General features: G+C 42.9%; 2 protein-coding genes and 1 long non-coding RNA gene across 13 annotated transcripts in view; 1 reads left to right on the top strand and 2 right to left on the bottom strand.

The window, feature by feature from the left end:
* TRAF3IP3 (TRAF3 interacting protein 3) overlaps nt 1-10,819 on the top strand; it is a 42,152-nt gene extending 31,333 nt beyond the window's left edge. For 7 of the 10 annotated variants that reach the window (XM_079979369.1, XM_079979368.1, XM_079979367.1 and 4 more), the window contains exons 14-16: nt 5,956-6,080; nt 9,524-9,637; nt 10,258-10,819. In XM_079979369.1, coding sequence (XP_079835495.1) covers nt 5,956-6,080; nt 9,524-9,637; nt 10,258-10,341 — 323 coding nt within the window. In that variant the 3' untranslated portion in view covers nt 10,342-10,819. Of the gene's footprint in view, nt 1-5,004; nt 5,352-5,955; nt 6,081-9,523; nt 9,686-10,257 lie in introns of those variants that run through there. The other 3 variants (XR_013839637.1, XM_079979366.1, XM_079979373.1) reach the window with 3 other exon arrangements.
* LOC307218152 lies at nt 9,777-11,135 on the bottom strand. The gene is made up of 2 exons (XR_013839828.1): nt 10,812-11,135; nt 9,777-10,779 (listed from the first exon to the last, which is right to left on the bottom strand). It is a non-coding gene; the product is annotated as an uncharacterized lncRNA (long non-coding RNA).
* Nucleotides 11,136-11,201: 66 nt separating this feature from the next.
* LOC307217900 (UPF0739 protein C1orf74 homolog) lies at nt 11,202-14,886 on the bottom strand. 2 transcript variants are annotated; one of them, XM_079979948.1, is made up of 2 exons: nt 14,546-14,886; nt 11,202-12,409 (listed from the first exon to the last, which is right to left on the bottom strand). In XM_079979948.1, the coding sequence occupies exon 2, from the start codon at nt 12,307-12,309 to the stop codon at nt 11,509-11,511; it is 801 nt and encodes a 266-aa protein (XP_079836074.1). In that variant the 5' UTR covers nt 12,310-12,409; nt 14,546-14,886; the 3' UTR covers nt 11,202-11,508. The 2 variants fall into 2 exon arrangements, with proteins under 2 accessions (XP_079836074.1, XP_079836075.1); XM_079979949.1 differs by lacking the exon at nt 14,546-14,886 and adding an exon at nt 14,462-14,514.
* Nucleotides 14,887-16,330: the final 1,444 nt, after the last annotated feature.

Below are 16,330 nucleotides of genomic sequence, written 5' to 3'. Positions count from 1 at the left end.
AAGTCTGGCAGGGCAAATCCCCCCCTTTCCTTTGCATCAGTTAAAATCTTAAATTTTATTCTGGGTTTTTTGCCCTGCCAGATAAATTTAGATATATCTCGCTGCCATCCCCTAAAACACTCCATCTTGTCAACAATTTGTAGTGTTTGAAACAGAAATAACATTCTAGGCAATACATTCATCTTAATAGCTGCTATTCGACCAGACTAAGAAAGCTTCAAGTTTGACCAAATTTCTAAGTCTTTTTTCACTTGGTTCCAACATTTCTCATAATTGTCTTTAAATAAGTTCAAATTTTTAGCTGTCATATTAATCCCCAAATATTTTACACTCTTAACCACAGTTAAACCTGTTTCATCCTGAAACCTTTCCTTCTCTCTTACTGTCAGATTTTTCTCTAATACCTTAGTCTTTAATTTATTTAATTTAAATCCTGCCACTTGACCAAACTCTTGAATTAATTCCAAAACCCTTTTCGTACTAGATTCCGGCTCTTGCAATCTAAGTACCAAATCATCTGCAAATACTCTCAATTTATATTGTCTCGCTCCGACCTGAACCCCTTTAACCAGCTGGTCTTTTCTTATCATGTTCAGCAACACCTCCAGGACCGAAATAAAAAGTAGTGGGGAAATTGGGCACCCCTGACGTGTCCCTTTTTCTATCCTAAGTTCTTGTGTAATAACATTATTTACAATTAGCTTTGCTTTTTGTTCAGAATAAATTGTGCCTATACCGTTTTCAAAACCTTGGCCTACCCCCATCCCATGGAGATTCTTCTTCATAATGGTCCAAGAAATATTGTCAAAGGCTTTCTCCGCGTCCACAAATATCAAAACAGCTTTTGTATTTATATTTACTTCTAGCATTTCCAAAATGTCTATTATATTCCTTACATTATCTGATAAGTGTCTTCTCGGGAGGAAGCCCGCTTGATCCCCATGAATCTCCCCCATCAAAACATTTTCCAGTCTCTTAGCTAAAATGTCAGCAAAAATTTTGTAATCCACATTTAATAAAGATATTGGGCGGTAGTTCTTCAATTGAGTCTTTTCAGTCTCTGTCTTCGGTATAAGCGTAATATAAGCCTCTTTCCACGTATCAGGTGCCTTTTTCCCCTCAAGGATTTCATTACATACTTCTTTCAGTGGTTGTATTAGCCATTCTTTTAAAGCCTTGTAGTATTTGGAAGTCAATCCATCAGGTCCCGGAGATTTGCCTAGTTTCATGTTTTGAATGGCATCTTCTATTTCTTGTTCAGTTATTTTCTGATTCAGAAGCACTTTGTCTTGACATGAGATTTCCTTCATCCCATTTTTCTTCAAGAATTGTTCTATATCAATCTCTTTTTCTGGCCCTTGTGCATATAATTGTTTAAAGTATCTCTGGAAGCAGCTTCTGATTTCAGTTGGATTGTTAATGTTCTTTCCATCCACTTCTAAATTTGTCACTGTATTTAGTTTTTGTCTCTTCAATTGCCAAGCCAAAAATTTCCCGCATTTATCAGCAGATTCAAACGTTTTCTGTCTCATTTGTTTAATTTTCCATTCTATTTCTTGGTTCATCAGTTCCATGTATTGAATTTGATATAATTTAATTTCTCTCAAAATCTCCTGAGACTTTGGTTTTGATCTCAATTTCTTTTCTTCTTTAATTTTTTCTAAGATCTTATCTTTTTTCTCGTTTTGGCTTTTCTTCTTTATTGCATTCTGTTGTATCAAGAAACCTCTCATGACCGCTTTGCTTGCATCCCAGATTACTCTTTTAACCACATTTGTCCTCATATTGATTTCAAAATAGTCTCTTAGTGTTTTTTGGGCCTTTTTACAAAATTCTTTATCTCTAAATAATGAGTCATTCATCCTCCATCTGAATGTGCCAGCTGTTGTTTGATTCATCTCCATCTTCACGGCGTTATGGTCGGAGCAAGTCTTTGGGCAGATTTCCACTTTTTTTATCTTTGATGCCAGTCCTCTAGTAACCCATATTTGGTCAATTCTAGTCCAGGTCATTTTGGCTTCAGAAAAAAAGGTTCCTTCTCTTTCAAGAGGATTTTTTAGTCTCCAAATGTCAACTAAATCCATATTGTCAGTCATTTCAAAAAATGTTTTTGGTAACCTTCCGTCTTTAGAAATTACTTGTCTTTGTGCTTTATCCATATTTGTAGAAACAACTCCATTCATATCTCCCATCAAAATTATATTTAAGTCCATGTAATCCAGCAAAATCTCATGTAGCTTTTTAAAGAATTCAGATTTGCCTTCATTTGGTGCATAGATTCCTAAAATCAAAAATTTCTGGCCTTGTACTTGAATTTCAATTGCCAGATATCTTCCTTGTTCATCTTTAAATATTTGTTTCGGCATCAATCTATCCTTTGCATATATAACCACTCCTCTTTTTTTGACTCTGTCCGATGAAATAAATTCATGTCCTAATTTTTTATTAATAAGTAATTTTCTATGTGCTCTTGTCACATGTGTCTCTTGCAGGCAAATCAAGTCCAATTGTTCTTTCTGTAAAATATGAAATACGTTCTTCCTCTTCCGAGGAATATTCAGGCCATTACAATTCCAGCTCAGTAGTCGCAGGGCCATGATGGGATTATTTACTTACTCCTCCTACTGCTCCCGATTGTTGCTCTTCATCTGTTGGTGGCTGTAGTCCGAACGATAAATTTGCCAAGTCCAGTATTCCTTTTCCTGATATTTTTGGCTCTTCTCCAAGTTCTGCTTCCTTCACTAAATCTTCTTCGTGATCTCTCAAAAATTAATCTTTATCACTCGGTGTCTTTATTCTAACTTTCTTTCCTCTGTATTTGAAAGATAGGCCTTGGGGGAATTCCCACCTGAAGAAGATTCTGCTTTTTTTCAGTAGTACAACCAGATCTTTGTAGTCCTCTCTTGCATCTAGAATGGGCTTTGGGATGTCTTTAAAGATCTCCACGAAAGAACCCTCAATTTGCAGTGTATTTTGATAGTGCAGGTTTAAAATTTTATCTCTTTCTTCCTTCGATCCCAAAGTAATCAAACAGTCTCTTGGTTTGTTCTTTTTTTGTCTTATTCCAAGTCTAAATGCACTCACAATCTTGATCTCCTCCCCCTGCAGGCCTTCTTGCCAAAAGTCATAGAGTTCTTTTGTGATAAAATCCACCAGGTTGTCAATCTTAAGTTACGATCCCTCCTCTGAAGATCTATCATGGCAAAGGATAAATCATGGTCCGCCAGTTTCTTTACAACCGGTGGTATTTTTCCCTGAATTTCAGTTGCAATCTCCTTTGCGTCCTCAGCAATCTTTCGTGTAGTGGCTGATTCCTCTAGGAGTCTCCCAATATTCTGAGCATTAGCAGTAACTTGAGTTCCCAATTCTTTTAAACTGGAAGTATTCAAATCTAATTTTTTTGAGATCTCAGCTACTTGTTTGCTTGTGTCAGTCCCTTGCTTTGTTAAAAGTTCCAGAGATTCATTTATTTTTCCAAGAGCTTTCGTCAGAGCATCTTCTGTAGACATAACTTTAGATTTTATTTGCGAGGCCGCAGCTGTTCCTGTCACTGAGGCCCTTCTTGGCTGTGTAGTACTGTAAGTTTTGCCGGATCTGAGGTTTTTCTCCTGTGCCTGGTCTATCTTTCCTTTGCCATCTGCCATGCCACTATCAGCCAGGCCAAGGTCAGTCCCACACTCCTGGATTTGTTTTTACTAGTAAATTTCCAGTGGCTCAGCTTCTAGTTGCTTAGTTGTTCCTCACAATGTAACAAAGTCTCCTCTAGAGGGGGGAATTCCCAACTTACATTCACAGTTCACAGTTCTTACAAGAAATATATTGTTTCAAAATTCCCCCCCTATCTCTTCTAAAACAGAGAAAGTCCCCAGTTCCAGCACTTTTTTCTTAAATAGTTAAAAATATGTAACAGTACAGGTAAAGTCCTCAACAGTGTATCTTTCCCAGTTGTTTCAAGGCTCACTTTTTTAACAGTTCAAAATTCTTTATCCCTTCTTACAGAGCAGTCCGTTCCCAGGATATAAAAGACAGTGGGTAGAATTCAATTCTTCCCTTTCATGCAGGTTAATTAGTTTCAATGACAGTTCTCCCTCACCGCTCCTGCCTGCTAAGTGAGGGGGTATCTTGTTTTTAGGCAATGGGTTTGTTGTTCAAATGCAATCCTCAAAAGGTTTCAGTTTAAAAGTCTCTTTGCTTTCTTCTTTCTACAATGCGGTAAGGCAGACTTCGCTTTTGTACCTTTCCCGCAGTGGCCAATCTTTTAAACTTTATGATCCAATTTAAATCTTTAAATCTTTACTCTTTAAAGTCCAATTAAGCTTTTAATCCTACTCACGAGTAGATGCTTTCAGAATCAATTTGCCGGAAGAAATCAGCGCTCTCCGATAATGGCGACGCGGCTTCGCTCCACAGGCTGGGTAGCGGCTCTCAGCACCGCGCTCCCCCCGACACTGTTCCGGAGCCTTTAAAAAGGCTCTTTCACAGTTCGGAGGGGTCATAATGGTACCCGCCGAGCCTCCTTGTTTACAGGCTTCTGCACCTGTAATTTTTAAGGGTCCCCGCTTCGCCGTAGCAGCAGGACCCAAACCCGCGGAGCAGGCTTCTCCCGAAGCTCCAGGAAAAGTCCGCCATTAATCGCTGGCGCTGACCGGAAGTCTGATGAGCATTTTTTTCAGTCCCAAGTCAAGTCCAAAATACCTGCTGGCAGGAGAAGGTGGCAAGTTATTTAAGGATGTGCACCTAACCCACCATAATAAGTGCACAGGTTCTTTCAGTGAGTGCTGGTTCCCTGCTTGTCCTTTAGAGTTTAGACTAAGTAGGGGTTGTTGCAGCACCAGTACAGTCTATGCGGTCTGCAACTGTTTGCAGCACCTATGCAACTGTTTTAATTGTTCGTGAAGAACTGAATCGAGTGTTGGAGACAGAAAAGCAGTGTGGAAAGAGAGAAGCAATTGGTTCATGCAAACATTCTGCATTATGATCTGCTCTGGTTTCTTCCATTTGCAGATGGGATGCAGAATCAGTCCAGTTCATGAAGATGAGATGCAAAGAACTCATCTAAACTAGTGTGGGACTTCTGGGCATCTGGGATTTTGTGACTTGTACTCTAAGAACCACTCCTCGCAGGATAGGCCTGGATCTAGACTCTAGTTTTATGTGCGCTCTCAGATTAAGAATCACAAAATAGAAGCATTACACATAGCGTGTATTGTTACTGGTCTGCAAAAGGCTGCTTGAAATATATATATATATATATGTTAGAAGTTTTCTCCTCTGTTGGCATGAAGCTGTATCTATTGGAGCAAGCTTTTATTGGAGCAAGCTTCTTGTACAATAAATGATTTTTTCTCAAACGTTGATGTCCACTTTGTTTTTGTTTTTCAAAGTAGTTTTTATTAAAGAATTTCTTGGGTTAGGTAAAGGTAAAGGGACCCCTGACCGTTAGGTCCAGTCACGGATGACTCTGGGGTTGCGGCACTCATCTCGCTTTACTAGCTGAGGGAGCCGGTGTACAGCTTCCAGGTCATTTGGCCAGCATGACTAAGCAGCTTCTGGCGAACCAGAGCAGTGCACAGAAATGCTGTTTACCTTCCTGCCAGAGCGGTACCTATTTATCTACTTGCACTTTGATGTGCTTTCGAACTGCTAGGTTGGCAGGAGCAGGGATCAAGCAACGGGAGCTCACCCTGTCGCGGGGATTCGAACCACTGACCTTCTGATCGGCAAGCTCTAGACTCAGTGGTTTTTTCTCCAGATCAGTTACATTCAATGTGAGACATTAATGTTTTATACAGTACAGTATAAGGTTTGGGGAGAGATGTCCAGCTTTGCTGATTTTTTTATTTTAAAAAATTAAACTATGAAGTATAAACAGAGGAGAGCACACTGGTGATGTGATGCCTGCTGAGATTCCCAGATAGCTCAGAGAATTGTGAAAGTATCCATTTTGTTCTGTAGCTAGCAGCTCTGGACTCGGCTCAGCCAGAACCAAACAGTCCAAAGACCACGAAGGGGGGAGAGAAAGCAGCCTGGAGGACCAGCTGCAAAAGAGGACATCCCAGCTTTCAGCTAAGGAAAAAGAGGTGAGGAAGTGACTCAAGCAGCTAATGAGATTAAAGGATCTCATTGGGAGATTAACTTCTATTTTCAAATGCCTTCCAATGCACATCCGAAAACTCTGGATGGCAACAGATACCTGCTATGTGTGCATCATTTCAGTGTGTATACCTGATAACCAGACGGCTGAAAACTCTTTAAAAAATAATAAAAATAAGCACATTGATTTGAAAGGCTTGCTTTCAGCCACTTTTTCGCATTGGTTGCATCTGCATTCAGACGTTAACACTGAATGAGTGTTCTATCCAATCTGCAGGACTTTCCCCAGCCTATAGCCCAAACTTGATGGGACGCGGGTGGCGCTGTGGGTAAAAGCCTCAGCGCCTAGGGCTTGCCAATCGAAAGGTCGGCGGTTCGAATCCCCGCGGCGGGGTGCGCTCCCGCTGCTCGGTCCCAGCGCCTGCCAACCTAGCAGTTTGAAAGCACCCCCGGGTGCAAGTAGATAAATAGGGACCACTTACTAGCGGGAAGGTAAACGGCGTTTCCGTGTGCTGCGCTGGCTCGCCAGATGCAGCTTGTCATGCTGGCCACATGACCCGGAAGTGTCTCCAGACAGCGCTGGCCCTCGGCCTCTTGAGTGAGATGGGCGCACAACCCCAGAGTCTGTCAAGACTGTCCCGTACGGGCAGGGGTACCTTTACCTTTACCTATAGCCCAAACTTGGCCCCCAGGCCTTAGTTTTCCTGTCCCCATTTGAAATGGACATGGTAGTGACAAACCTGTGTTACATCACTGTAGTACTCAATGCCAGAGTAGGCCCATTGAAGTTAATGGAATGACTAACATCGGTTTATTTATTTCTTTGGAGCTACTTAGAGTATAACTTAGTTAAATGCAACCCATGGTGGTGGCATTCTGGGTTTATCAGCGAAAGAGGCACTCGGGTATTGAGTAAGAACCTTCCCTCTGCTTGCTGCTCCCTGCCCCCACTGCCTTTCTCCCAGCCACTCACCTGTGGTTAGTTGGAAAGCATTGGGAGTATGCAGACTACATGGATTGTGCTGCAGGTACATGAGGATTTAACAGACTTTACCTCCATCCTCCTTTTGCTCTTGTGATTGGATACCCCAGATTTAAACATATTTAAATCTACTGCACTCATGTCTAGTTTGGCTCTAAGCCAGTGTTCGAAACTCCCATTGTTCTGGGCACACTTTGCAACAGGGAATTTCATTAGCTCAAGCAGTTTCTGAGCTCTGGGTGCAGTACTGAGGCCAAGTTTTCAGATTAAAACTGCAGTGGAAGGAAAGGAGGACCTTTTTCTGCCTCCCCACTTACAGCTACTCTCTGAAGCCTCATATGAGTATCAGCGGGGTGGACAAGGGAAGGACCAGACCATGTAAAAGATGAACACAATATTTTAGCTGCAGTTCATTCATTTTCAGCTTTGTATTGTTATAAAAAAGTGTGCCTAGACATTCCATTATTGTGCCCATAACCTAGGTTTAAGGTGCCATTTAGCTCCTAGCTTTTATATCTCAGTTTCTAACACTGCTCTAAGCAACATGCCGAAAGGTAAGGGAGACACAGGTAAGCCTGTTACCTGCATATCCGGAGTTTTCAAACAGCTTGCATTCCATAGTTCAAGGAAACAAAAAATATACAAGTTTACAATTTTATTAAAAGATTCTTAGAAGGATCTGTTCACAATTGTAAAATATTTTATTAGCAGTATAAATCTATGGCACACAAAAGGTGGGAGTTTTAATTACAGGCTGTAGGCATATGAACAATGGACATTCTGGCCCTTGTTAGATTTTGATTGTTGGCAAATATGCCATATCCTGTTGGGAGTCATTCTCAACCGTCTTTAAATGTTCTGAACATTTTCTTCATGAGATCATTGCTTCCTTCTGGAACAGAGTATTTTCTGAGTACATGCAACTTGAGTGACAAGAGAGCAGAAGGGACATTTGAAAGGTGACTTAGATGCTTTTAGAGGTTATTGTTGTTTCTGTGCTTTACAGAAATCATAGAATTGTAGAGTTGGAAGGGACCCTGAGGATCATCTAGTCTAACCCTGTGCAATACAGGAATATGCAGCTGTCCTATATGGGGATCAAACCTGCAACCTTGGTGTTAATAACACCACACTCTAACCAACTGAGCTATCCAGTGAAATGAATATTCATAGCAATGTTCCTATCAGAGCTCATCCTAATGACCCACATCCAGTGTAAGTTTTCTTTCTGTTTGGAACAAGCATCCTCCTGGACATGTATGGAACAGCAACCAAACAAAAAAAGCAGGCAAACATCTTATGTGTAGACTTCCAAATTGTGATTCCCTAGGACACGTCAGCTTGAAGAAAACAAATCACTGCTGATTCATGTGACCATCTATATTCATTTTGAAATCCTGCACACAGCATGCAAAAATATTGCCCAGGATGGCAGCTGCATACTATTGACTAGCTGGTTGAGGACAGCCAGCAGATAACAGGTGGTTTGTTCAGGTGGCTCTCTGGTGCCTACTTTGAATGCTTGTATGAATTGGCTTTAAGAGCTAAAAACACAAAACAAGGGACAGACTCGGGCTATTAAAAATAAAGGCTTCACAATAACTAGAAACGCCAGATTTTTCAAACCAAAGTTTCTACAAATAGATGCACATGCGTGGCATTCTCCAATATTCTGAACTAAAGGTGATGTCAAAGGCACATGAACCATCTTCACAGGACATCACACCCAATTGCACTATGCATGTTCAAATATTAATGTAGAAACAGCAAACCCCACTGTTTGCTAGGCCTTGGAGTCAGGAGGAGAGACCGGATACCATTTCTTTCTTAGGGGAAATTGTATGAGTAGCAGCTGACAATGAATACTTTTTGAAGACCATGGATTGAATCCCACAAAGCGATTGTGCAAATGGAAAGGTCTCTGCTCATGTAATGCAATGCAAACTCTCCCTCTCCCCTCTCCCTGCACACGGACCCCAAACTTGCTCTGGAGGGATGGGGGAGAAAACAGGCAGGTGTTTACAGGGGAAAGTTTACTTGTGGAAGTTGTTCTGCTTGTGCAATGACTTTGTTGAATTCAACACCATGCCTGTTCATCAGGATAGGAAGACTTGTATCAATACACTTCATTCACAATAACATTTATAGCAACTAGAAGTCATTCAGGTTCAATGTCATTTTCTGGCATTACATGCTGCGTTTACCTTATTCATAGCCTGAAACAAGAAGGAAGTTTTTAGCCAATGGTGAAGGAAGCCCTAAATGTGCTGTGAAGTAAGGTGTGAGAGAAAGCCAGGTTTAGGACAGTAGAACTAACCACCCTGGTTCAGAATCAGGGATGCTCAAGGTGCCACCACACTAAACTTATTGGTAACTGCTGCCCTCAAAACCATTCAAAAAAACCAGAGTGAACAACCATACTAAACACTTATTTGCTTTCTTGCCCAGTGCATAGATCTCCGTTGTGAGCTAGAGATTCTGAGTGACGAGTACCGCAGCTGCCTTGCCAAGTTACAGCAGTGCCGAGATGAGATCAATCACCCTCAGAGCAAAAAGACCAAAGTAGGAATTCACTCTGAATGCCCCCTTTGTGCTACCTCATACTGTTGATATAGTCTGTTGATAGAGCGTGCCACATCAGGCATGGGCGTAGCCAGGATTTTTGTTTGGGGGGTGGGGCAGAACCTCAGTTAGCAACGTATTTTTATTTTTATTGATTTGGGAGGGCAGCTGCCCCCGCTCCCAGCTACACCCATGATGTCAGGTCAAAATGTGAGTCAGTGGTCTTAGATTTCAGCACAAACTCAAACAGTAACGCTAGGACAATCATCGTGGACCAGCAAGAAACAGGAAACTGCAACTCTTTTAGGTTCACTAGAGTGGCAGGTTTTGGCCACTCTTGTATTTTATTTATGATAAGTTCTGAATGAATCAGTCTTCAGCATCTATGCAGTGAGTCTCATTTGTTGTCTTTGCAAAGTGGGGAAAATATTCAGCTCCCAAAAATTCACTAATATCACCATTCCATGCAAATAGAACCACAGACTTTGTTGGAATAAAATACAAAAGGGAAGTGTAGGAGAGATGTAAGTGTAGCTGATCGAATAGAGGGAGGAATTACAGAGACACATTATACCCTAGTTTGTTTATCTTATTAGATTTCTCTCTTTTTTCCCCCCCAGAGACGGCAGGATCATTGGATTCCTCTACTACTGGTAGTGATGGCAACAGCTGTAGTATCCTACTTAATAAATTTTGTACCCTGAGTACAACCTACCTTTAGTTTTGCTTATGTTACTGTTTTTACATTTGGGCATTCTGAGTTGTCTACAGAGAGTGACTATTTTTGTATCAAACATGTTTTTAATTTCTTAAAGAATTTTGAACTTTGCTATCTCCTAAAGAAGTTTGTTGGACTGCTTGGCTTTGTATGTTGCTTCATTTGGCTGTTGTATTATTTTTTTTAAAAAAATTAAAGGCTACAATACAAAAAGTACAGTGCCTGTCTGATGCATCCACCCTCCAGAGGGTTTTGAATGGAAACATCACACAATTGTCCCATAGCTTTGGAAACCTCAAAACCCACAATCCAGCTATGTGCTGTCTGACCATGTAGGACAAGGCTGGGGAACCCATGTCCCATCAGATGTTATTGAACTACAACTTCCATCATCCTATACAGTCAAACCGCGGCTCTTGAATGCCTCCATTTTGGAATGTTTCAGCTCCCGAATACGGAAAACCCAGAAGTAAATGCTCCCGTTTTCTAACGTTTTTCGGAAGCCAAATATCTGACACGGCTTCCACTTGAGTGCAGGAAGCTCTTGCAACCAATCGGAAGCTGCGCCTCGATTGTTGAACATTTCAGAAGCCAAACGGGCTGCCGGAACGGATTACATTCGACAACCGAGGTTTGACTGTACCAGTGGTCACACTGGCTGGGAGATGGAGTTCAACAGCTGAAGAACTGCAGCTTCCCCATCCCAGGCCTAGGAGTTGGGACTCGTAAAAACAAAGAAACAAACAGCTGAAATATTTCTGGCTGGGGTTAACAAGGCTTCATTTTTTATTTTGCCAATTTAATCCTGATCCTCACAGAATTAAGACCAGACAGGCTGGTCTTCATTTTGAGAAGACTGAATGCAGGATGGCTTTCAAAATGAGGCTTTATATACCACCTTCTATATATATGCTGAGCCTGGGTATAGACACCCACAGAAATTTGCAAGTGACAGCCTCCTGTCAAGGAAGATGGGAGCTTTATTCCATCAATATCTGGAGGGAACCATATTGGCTACCCCTGACTCCAAGAGAGTAAGAGCTGCACCATTTTCCCACTTCCTTTTCTTAAGCAGTGAGTCACACTCCCCAAAATACTGCTCAAATATGGCGTGAGGAAAAATTGCTACATTCCTCTGGATTGCAGCCCACATTTACAAGGCCACTGCTGCCAGAGCAATGACTTCATTTGTAATACAAAGATCTGCAAAGTCTTTCTGAGCTTTAAAAGCATCCTTGAGATTTTCCCACCACGCGTCAAGGCCTATTTTCATAATGGGATACAAGAGTTCTGGGATGCTGAAGGAGTAAAAGCGTACTCTAAAATCGTTGCTTATCTTACAGAATGTGGCTTGGACAGTGAACACCCTCAGTGGGGTCAAAGAAAGGCAATTGTCAAAGCTCTTCTGAACAGGGAAACTGTAAGCAGCAGGATAGCCCAGCAAGACACCAAAGAGAGTGCATAGATTCCACTTTGAGCAAAAGACCGCACTGGAGGAAAGCATCTGAGATGTGTCTGCTGCCTGGGCTTTAATATGATTGAGTATCTCCGACAGATGGGCTTTGATGAAACCCACGTCTTCCAGATCACAAAGGCTAGGGCATGTCCTGGAAGCAGAAACGTCAACAAAGGGGATGTTGTCCTTAAGCAAGATTGTCTCCAACCACAGCAGCATCAGCCCCAAGTTGACAATCAGAACATTTTCAGCTATGCTCAGAATGTGTAGCCGGCATCCAAGCGGATTGATGGTCTGAAGCTGCTGAACGTAGCTTAGGATCTGAGAAGTCCCAGCAGAATTGTAATCGTACAGGAAAGCTGGCTTCAAGCCGGCGGCTACAGCCAGTATCTCCCCAGCAAGGTTCAAGGAGGCTGAGCGGGATAAGACTTTCTTCTTCCCGATTCTGAGGTGTTGGCGGGCTGCAGCGATGAGGAGTTGAGGGAAGGGCTCGGCCATTCTTAACCCTGTGGGTTGAAGTCCTAGACTGGGTTTGCTTAGGGAACTGAATCACCTCATTGCCATCAGGCCTTTAACCATCAGCTGCTTCAACCTGGCTCTAGGAATAAAAATCACAGCAATCAATATAGCTAAAGTAACAACAACCAGTGCACTTTTTATCTTTAGGAAGATAGAAGTGTCTTGATGAAACTATGGTAGAACTCAGGCTTCATGAACATGTGGCCTCATTTAAGCCACAGTAGTTGCATCTTGGAAGTGGAAAACGGGTATTACAAAAATGAAAACGGATCAATCAGCCTTGCTGTAACAAGGGCTATAAAAGGGATTGAGGACTAAACCACATCTGCAGGCTCTCTGCACCACTTCAGCACCAAAGACTAGCAAAACAGCCCACCTTCCAACAACCAATAAAAATATTCACCACTTCATCCTAAGATCAACCACTTAGACAGGCATCTCACCATTAAAACCTGAATTGTCTAGGTTCACTTCCCCTGCAAAAAAATGTGTGGTGGCGCCTGAAAGACCAACAAGCTTTCCTAGAACAGAGCCTACTTCATTAAACGTTAAATATTAACCTCTGTCTCCATGTATTATATATGCATGTGACACAGACAAAAGGAAGGGAGGGTAGAGACTCTTGTTAATATGAGTTCAGGAGTCTCAGTGATGGAAGAGATAAGTATGCCACATCCACAATTGTTAGCTATTCAAGAGTTGATAAGGACTTGGGGAAACAATTAAATTAGTACACAAAACAGGACAGGGCACATGAACTTCCATTTGTTTTTTTAACTAGATCATTTAACTTTACAGTGGTACCTCACGTTACATACACTTCAGGTTACATACGCTTCAGGTTACACACTCCGCTAACCCAGAAATAGTGCTTCAGGTTAAGAACTTTGCTTCAGGATGAGAACAGAAATAGTGCTTTGGCGGCGCGGCGGCAGCAGTAGGCCCCATTAGCTAAAGTGGTGCTTCAGGTTAAGAACGGACCTCTGGAATGAATTAAGTACCGTACTTAACCTGAGGTACTATTGTACTGCCATTCATATGAGGAACATAGGGTGGTATCAGAACACAAAAGCACATAGTAACAAACAAAAACAATACCCCCTGCCACACACACAGTTCAACAGGACATAGATTGTTTAGTTAGCCAAAGGCCTGCGAGAAGAGCTATGTTTTTGCTTAGCACCTAAAGTTATGTAACTAAGGCACCAGATGAACCTCCTAGGGGAGAGCATTCTGCAAGTAGGAAGCCACCGCAGCAAATGCCTCTTCTCTTGCTGCCACCCTCCAGACCTTTCATGGGGGACGCTACGAAGAAGGGCCTCAGATGATCACAGGGTCTGGGTCGGTTCATGTTTGTAATTCTGAAACACTTAAATGAATAGTGTTTTTACAGGCCGGATAGCTCAGTCGCTGGAGCATGAGACTCTTAATCTCCAGGTCATGGGTTCGAGCCCCGCACTGGGTTAAAGATTCCTGCATTGCAAGGGGTTGGACTAGATTGTTTAGGGAAGTTTTTAATGTTTGGTGTTTTATCGTGTTATATTCTGTTGAGAGCCACCCAGAGCAGCTGTGGCAAGCCAGCAGATGGACAGCATACAAATATTAATCATCATCATTATTATTATCTATGACCCTTGTGGTCCCTTCCAATTCTACAGTTCTAATGCCCTATTATATTCTAATTTTTAAAGTTACCTGGGAGGAGAACCTGCAGCTAGAGAGAGGCATGCCCTAGCAGCAGCCAAATTGCAATGCTTGTGCATTAAGCCAAAGCATTTTATTAGACCCAACGCCTTTCAGAATTAAGCAGCCCCTTCTTGGGGTTGAACTCGCCAGCAATCTCCAAAGATAAAACTTCTGTAGCAAAGGAGAAAAGCTGCAAGAATTCGAAGTCGCGATCACGCCTGAAGGTAATTTCTTAATTCTGAAATTCGGGGCTCTTATCAGAACGTGCTCTTAGCCCTGCTTCCCCGCCCGGCATCCCCTTCCCGCTAGGTGGGAGTGTGCATGTGTGAATGCGTGTGTTGATGAAGCATCCGGCTATGCGTGTTATCTGCACAGGGATGCTGCATCTCCTTCGGTTCCCTGAGCAACCGGGGTCGGAGTTCAGGTGCACAGGAGGGTCCTCTACCGGAACATGAAGCGACGCCGGGCAACCGGCCAACTGCTTCTCCCGGGCTCCCGCCTCTCCGCCCTCTGCACGCGCCTCACTCACCTCTCGCCCCGTTCCAGCCCGAGCATGCGCCCTGCCGGGCGAGCGGGCGGCGTTTCCGCTTCCTTCGCCTGAGCGGAGGAGGCGGACGCTGAGTTCGCAGCAAGGGGCACCGTCCGCGTAGGCGGCGGCTCTTAAAGAGGCAGCATCCCGCGGGTCGACGCGCTGCCGGGGCATGTGCAGAGCGCCGGTCTCGCGGACCTGCCCGGGTCGAGTCCGGCGGCAAGCAGGAGACGCCCAGCTGTGCAGATCCGGCCAGTCGGGAGTTAGGAGAAACCAAGGGGCAGGCTCCACCTGCGAAGGTTGGCCCGGGGCGTGCGAGTCGCTCTCCCTGGATGGGAACCGTGGCCTCCGAAGTGTTGCTGGACTGCAACTCCCATCATCCTGGGCGTGGCTGGGGATCATGGGAATCGGAGTCTGGCAGTAACTGCGGTAGAGGACTGGTTTTCTCACCGCTGTAACAAGCCCTTTTTATGGCTGCTGCAAGTTCCACTAGAACTGCTTAGGGACATGCTGATCTTCATCGCCTTGGTGTCTACGAAATGAAACGTTATCTACCTTTTGCGTTTCTTTGGTATAGGGCAGAGAGGAGGCTAAGTTCTCTCTCGCAGGCTCTCAGGTTTCTGCATGGTTTCTCTTCTAGCATTTACAAAGTACAGTATGTCAGTGTGTTCAAAGACTTTCGCACACATCACCTTACAGCAGCCCCATAAGGCAAGGCCAGTAGTGGGTCGTCCCATATTGCAGACAGGAAACTTAAGTTGAGAATGAGATAATAGTGGCTTAACTAAAGCCATCAGCCCCACATCTACGACTTTTAAGGCTGCAAACTTAGGCAGATGTACTTGGAACTACATCTCATTGAATGCAGTGTGGCTCATTTCTTCAGTTCACAAGCAGTGAGCTAGTCTATAACAACAATAATAATAATAATAATAATAATAATAATAATGCCCTTGACCCAGGGGCAATTCACAACAGAAAAATACAAGATGAGAAGACAAATGCAGAATAAAACAAAACCAAAAAACAACCAGTAAATAATGACCGCTCCCACAAACACGATTAAAAAGACATAAAATGTTAAGTAGGATGGCCATCTGTCATGGATTTATTCAATCTAGAGCAAATATGAAGTCATTCAATAGCTATTAAAATAACACTACTATAATTTTGAGAAGCATTTCTGATGCCCTCTATGGACAGTGTTCCCCCACTCACCCAGCTCTCCCGATTGCAGGGCTGAAACCAAACATTTAACCATAGCCGCCTTGTAGCATTTTATTTTTGTTGTTGCTATAGCATCATACCAGCAAAGCAGCTTTAAGCAGGTAATCCACCCCTTCACCTTCACTCTCCTAAAGTAATTAGTATAGCATAGTTTTAGGGTTGTATTCAAAGTATTTATTTTATAAAACTTATTGAAAAAGAACTCAAAAGCGGTTTACAAAAAGATAACACCCTAAAATCAAGAAAAAATTACAAAGTAGCACTACGGAGAACAGCATGTCAGTGCAAGGATTTTTTCCTGCACAACCAAACATTCTTCTGACCCTCTAGGGTAGCTTTGGGGATGGTGTGGGGTACACAGGGGAGGATGTGAGCCCTGTTGCATCCTTGTACCATCACATATATTTAAATCCCAACCACAGTTCTGCATTCCCTTGTCTCCACCACAAAATAATTGCATTTTGTCCAGAACTGCCTACAAATTAAAAATCTTCACACATTCCATGCGTCTCCTGCAATTGGCTCAGAGGGTTGGGAGAACCCCCAGAACAACACATT

The sequence above is a fragment of the Podarcis cretensis genome (assembly GCF_951804945.1).
Source record: "Podarcis cretensis genome assembly, chromosome: 6".
NCBI classification, from domain to species: Eukaryota; Metazoa; Chordata; class Lepidosauria; order Squamata; family Lacertidae; genus Podarcis; species Podarcis cretensis.
Note: the sequence above shows the minus strand (reverse complement) of the source record. Positions and strands in the feature narration are given on the sequence as shown.

What these genes read in the sequence shown, in the direction of transcription:
- LOC307217900 (XM_079979948.1), bottom strand. Translation starts at nt 12,309, where the DNA reads ATGGCCGAGCCCTTCCCTCAACTCCTCATCGCTGCAGCCCGCCAACAC.